This window comes from Polypterus senegalus, unplaced genomic scaffold (assembly GCF_016835505.1).
Source record: "Polypterus senegalus isolate Bchr_013 unplaced genomic scaffold, ASM1683550v1 scaffold_2056, whole genome shotgun sequence".
In the NCBI taxonomy this organism is placed as follows: Eukaryota; Metazoa; Chordata; class Cladistia; order Polypteriformes; family Polypteridae; genus Polypterus; species Polypterus senegalus.
Genome location: NW_024385748.1, coordinates 45,001 through 50,003, shown reverse-complemented (window position 1 = coordinate 50,003; position 5,003 = coordinate 45,001). Strand labels below are relative to the sequence as shown.

Below are 5,003 nucleotides of genomic sequence, written 5' to 3'. Positions count from 1 at the left end.
TTGGTGTATCTATGAAGTAATTTTATCACTTTTATTTGATCAGATACAACAGGAGCCTTCTATTCAGCTTACATGGTCAAGCAGTGAGGGGTCTAATGGCCTCCAGGTCAGGACTGTCCATCTGAAAGGAGAATCTTATAAGAAAGGAGCAAACACTTGAGAGGAGAGAAGAGTTTCACACAGAGCATGGCCTCAGCCAAAGACGATGGTGTGGAGGAAAGACTGCAGCAGGTTAAAGAAGAGGACCTTGAGTGGGGTACACCAGAGGATTTGTGTGTGAAGATGGAGGGCTGGGAAGAAAGAATTTCAGTTTTAAAGAGGAGAAACACAAAGGGAGATTGATAAAGTTAAAGCTGAGGATTCTGAAGATTTCTCAGGTGGTCCTGAACTGCAAAACCTTGAAATTGGAAATATGTCCAAACAGAATTTTGATGAATCTCACTCCACTTTACAGTATTGGGACACAAAGGAGGGACAACTGGCTACCCAGCAGAATTCTGTGGAACTGAAATTTGAGCTACCAGAGTTTGAGGATAAAATCAATAAAGGAGACAGTAGAGAAGAAGAAGATGATGAAGAGCAGCAGCCATCTAGGAGTGCAGGAATAAGTAAGTAATGTGACTAAACGTAAAAGAAAGTGTAAATAACAACATTTAGAAATTCTACCAGCCATTTGTAGGAGGTGGGCATGAGAGTGAGACACACAAATGGAGATCAGCTGCTCAAGTGCATAACGACTAACAGTAGCTGACCTAACAAGTAATAAAATGTAAAGGTTTATGAAAACTGAGAACAGCTGAAAGTGTCCAGCACATGACTACAGGTGACATTGAAGCCTTAACATGTCACCAGTATTATGTTAAATTAAATTTCACAGTCATATCTTCATAATAATTGCAATAACAACAACAAGCGTTATTATCGTTTGTGCTACATTTAGGTGACAAATGTGCACAAAATTAAATCCTAAACTCATCCCAATCCATCCTTACATTATCCAACCCGCTATATCCTAACTGCAGGGTCACGGGGGTCTGCTGGAGTCAATCCCAGCCAACACAGGGTGCAAGGCAGGAAACAAACCCTGGGCAGGATGCCAGCCCACCACAGGGCACATACACACCCAGACACCAAGCACACACTAGGGACAATTTAGGATCGCCAATGCACCTAACCGGCATGTCTCTGGACTGTGGGAGGAAACCCACACAGACACGGGAGAACATGCAAACTCCGCAGGGAAGACCCGGAAGCAAACCGGGTCTCCTATATGCAAGGCAGTAGCGCTACCACTGCGCCACCGTACCGCCCCTCATCCCAATCTGTGCCGCTAAATCTACTGCAATGATTTTGGTTTAAATGGCATCTGTCCTTTCCTAATGCTGTGCCCGAGTCATTCAGATGGAGTGATTTGTCTCTGCTGATCGTGTCCACAGACTCGCGTCTTCACACAGGCAGACGTTTTCTCTTACAGTAAATTTGTACAACACGATGATTCAGTGAGCTGTTACATGTATGAAATATATATATATATATACTCACACACACATACTAGGGGGCTTTGCCCCCTGCTCGCTTCACCCGCCCACCATTTCTGAAGGGGCGTGCAATGCTCCAGCCACTTCACGTCTCTGCCACTCGTGTTATGAGGGTGGATGACCGCGTGCTAAGGAGATGCGGACGGATCAGCTGCTGTCTTCTTAGGATGTCTTGTGCAGACATACAGAGAACATTTGAAGGCCGTGTGGAATTTGACTGCAATGAGGCAGCAGAGAAACCAAACTGACCTGTTGCTGTTGGTCAGCTTCCCCTCCCAGCCCCTCTCTGGTTACCGCATAAAGCATCACATTGGAGCTGTGAGCAGCTGTGCTAACCACTGGCCCATACTAATGGAAGAAAAGACACATATTGACATATTGTTTAATTTAAGTTGGGTTTCTCAGTCATCACAATTGTGTCCAATGAATAAAAACAAAAGATACAAACCCAAATTCTCATACCGGATTGCTGTTCCTGATTGTCAGTTGTTCACTCGGCTCCCCTCTGTTACTCCAACACCATGGAGGTGAACTTTAACAGAGTAAGGCCAAGCTTTGGCGTTGAGTCCATCATTGAAGATGACGCCTCCACTGCAGGGTCCTTATAAAGATCAGGAGGATAGAAAAGAGGGGAACAACAAAAAAATGAGTATTAGTAAGAGCGTGAAAATAACAAAGAGTGACGCGGCAATGGAGACCACTGCACAGGGAGTGCCTTTGGCTGCGTCCTCATGAAAGTCTCACATCATCAGCTCCACTTGTCAGATGCCATCCATCCATTTTCTTACACTGCAGTCATAGGCAGATTTCAAAGGAAGGCAGGCATCAGCCTGAGAATGGATGTCAGTCCGCTGCGGGGCACACTGGCACACACATTGGCGCTCAGTCACACCAGACGGTGGTTAACGCAGCAGGCACATCTGTAGGGTAAGAAGACGATGGAGAAATTAAACAGATGGGAGAAGAGCAGAAAAAGACCTTGTACTCAGTGGACAGACCAGGAGGGCTACTCCAGAAAGCACTTGGCGGTGAGTCTCACTTAAATTGACAAGCTGGGCTCATGTCAGTAACAACAGCAATGACATTTTTATCTCTATAGCACATTTTCATATAAGGAACGTATCTCAAAGTGATTTGACACAATATAAACGGAGAAACAAAAGAGCAAGTTAGAGATGGATAGTTATATTTAACTGAATAAATAATATATAAAAATAATGTCAAAATAATCAATTTGTGCTTACATAACACAAATATAAAAGAGGTAGAACCCTGATGTGAAGATAAGTTTTTTAGGTCCATTACTATAAGTCCGGTCAGATGGTCAGGGAGAACAGAATAAAAATATAATCAATCAGTCCTGTGGTGAGACGCTGGAGGAATAAAACAAAATCTGCCATTTAGTTCGACTAAAGAGGATCAGAGAGGGTGGCAGTTGGTGAGGGAGGCCACTCAGTGTCTTCTCTTAGGCTCCTTCTATCCCAGCTGTAGATGGAGCTTAGTGGAGTGTCGTGGATTGAGAGGTCAGGAGATTCACCATCGATGAGAAACAGAAAGAGCAAAAGAGTTTGTGTTAGCGTATCTGATGTGGCTGAAGTCTCGTTTCAATTAATCTTATATGTTTATTATGGAATAATATGCAGCTGCTCTTTATACTGTATTTCTGCGTATTTAGATGGTTTTTATAACGATAAATTAGTTTTTGAGGGGCGGATTGATTCAGATGGAGCAGTACTGAAGGCCTAGGTGTGAGATGCATGGTCCGCCAATGGACCAGATGATATGTAAATTTAATGAACATTACAACCCGAAAATAAACAAAAATGTAGAGAGGCCCATGATTAAATGAACGGTAAAAAGTAAGAGCTGAACGACGGTGACTTATTGAGGCAGGCAGGCCAGAGCACAATAGCACGGGGCTCGATGTAGTGCACCTTAAGTCGATCTAAAATGCACGCTCAGATTTGAAAAAATGTATCTTTTCAAGTTCTATTTGGATATAAGTAGGTTCTATTTAGTCGAAAGAAATATCTTTGGTAGCAATGATGACTAAATTTAACTTACATTCCTACCAAAGATATTTCTGTCGACTAAATAAAACTTACTTATATTTAAAATTTAAATAGAACTTGAACAGATACAATAGTTCATAATACCCACGCAGCACTAAGTGCACGTAAGAGCGGAAGTCATCCGTTTTAACAAGCAGCGTATTGCACTGATATGAAATAGCCTGCCCATTTAATTACTTAGGAATGGATAGATAAATTAAGAATTTGTACAAATAATGTTTTTCATTTTTCTTCCTCGATGGATTCTGGCACTCCCAGCAACAGCTGCTTTCGCACCCCAAAGGGTGTGTAAAATATATATATATATATATATATATATATATATATATATAATATGTGTGTATGTGTCAATATATGTAGACTAGACATTAAGCCCGTTACAATAACGGACGGTAGAACAGTAGTGCATAAACATTAGTAGGACCAGTCTGTATTAAATGGCAAGGGACCCTGATCTCATTCTGTTTCTTGTCTTATATTTTTGACAAAAAAAAAAAAAAAATTTGCAAGAAGCCTAAAGTAAAATAATATTAAAAATAAAATTGAAACATATATGACAATACAGTAAGTATAATTAATATTGCCTTAGTGTAAACCTTTGTAACAATCTGTAATACACAATATCTGAAGAAGATATTTAGGAAAATGTTCTATTTTTACCTCATGAAATTTTTCTATAAAATTTCATTATAGGCAACATTTCTTGTAAATATTCTGTCTGAGTTTGGCAAGAGTTTGCCTTGTTCAGGACCATCTATAACCTTGACAACAACATCTGGAAAACTTCTAACTCTTGATAATGCAACATATAACTGACCGTGGCTGAATCCTGGTTCTGCAAGTAAATGCCAACTTTTTGTAAGGTTTGCTCTTCCGAGTCTCTCTCTTTTAGCGTTTTCTGACACTCATTTTCTTTTCTTTAATCGATCTATTTGTTCGTATTTTTTTTTCTTTGTCTTTCAGCCTTTCTTTTGTTGATGTTTACTTGCTGAGCTGACCGTTCTTCCAGGAGATGTTGCTTATATAGGATTTGATTGTCTGTGTCTTTTGTCCTACTTGACGTGTCCTTTTTTTTTTTTGTGTGTGGCATGTTGTTAGTTAGATATGTTCGTAATATTTTCTCTTACAGTAATACTGGCTTGTATGTGGCTGTAATATGCGTCGGTGTGCCTTTAAATTTCTCTCGCAGTAATACTGGTTTGTATATCCGTAAAATGCCTGTAATTTTCTCTGACAGTAATACTGGCTTTGATGTCCATAATATGACTTTAATTTTCTGTCACAACAGTGGGCAATCAGCAGAGTCTCCCCAGCAACTGATGTAATGTGTGGCGTGCAGTTGATAATCGTGACTGTGTCGTCTCCCCAGCAAGTATTTTAATCTGTGCTGGCG

General features: G+C 40.6%; 1 protein-coding gene across 1 annotated transcript in view; it reads left to right on the top strand.

Annotated features, from left to right (window-relative positions):
* Positions 1-340: 340 nt before the first annotated feature.
* Positions 341-5,003, top strand: part of LOC120522457 (zinc finger and SCAN domain-containing protein 12-like) — an 11,555-nt gene continuing 6,892 nt past the window's right edge. Inside the window, exon 1 of the mRNA XM_039743391.1 lies at positions 341-608. Within this exon, the coding sequence (XP_039599325.1) occupies positions 413-608 (196 nt within the window). The 5' untranslated portion in view covers positions 341-412. The remainder of the gene's footprint in view (positions 609-5,003) is intronic.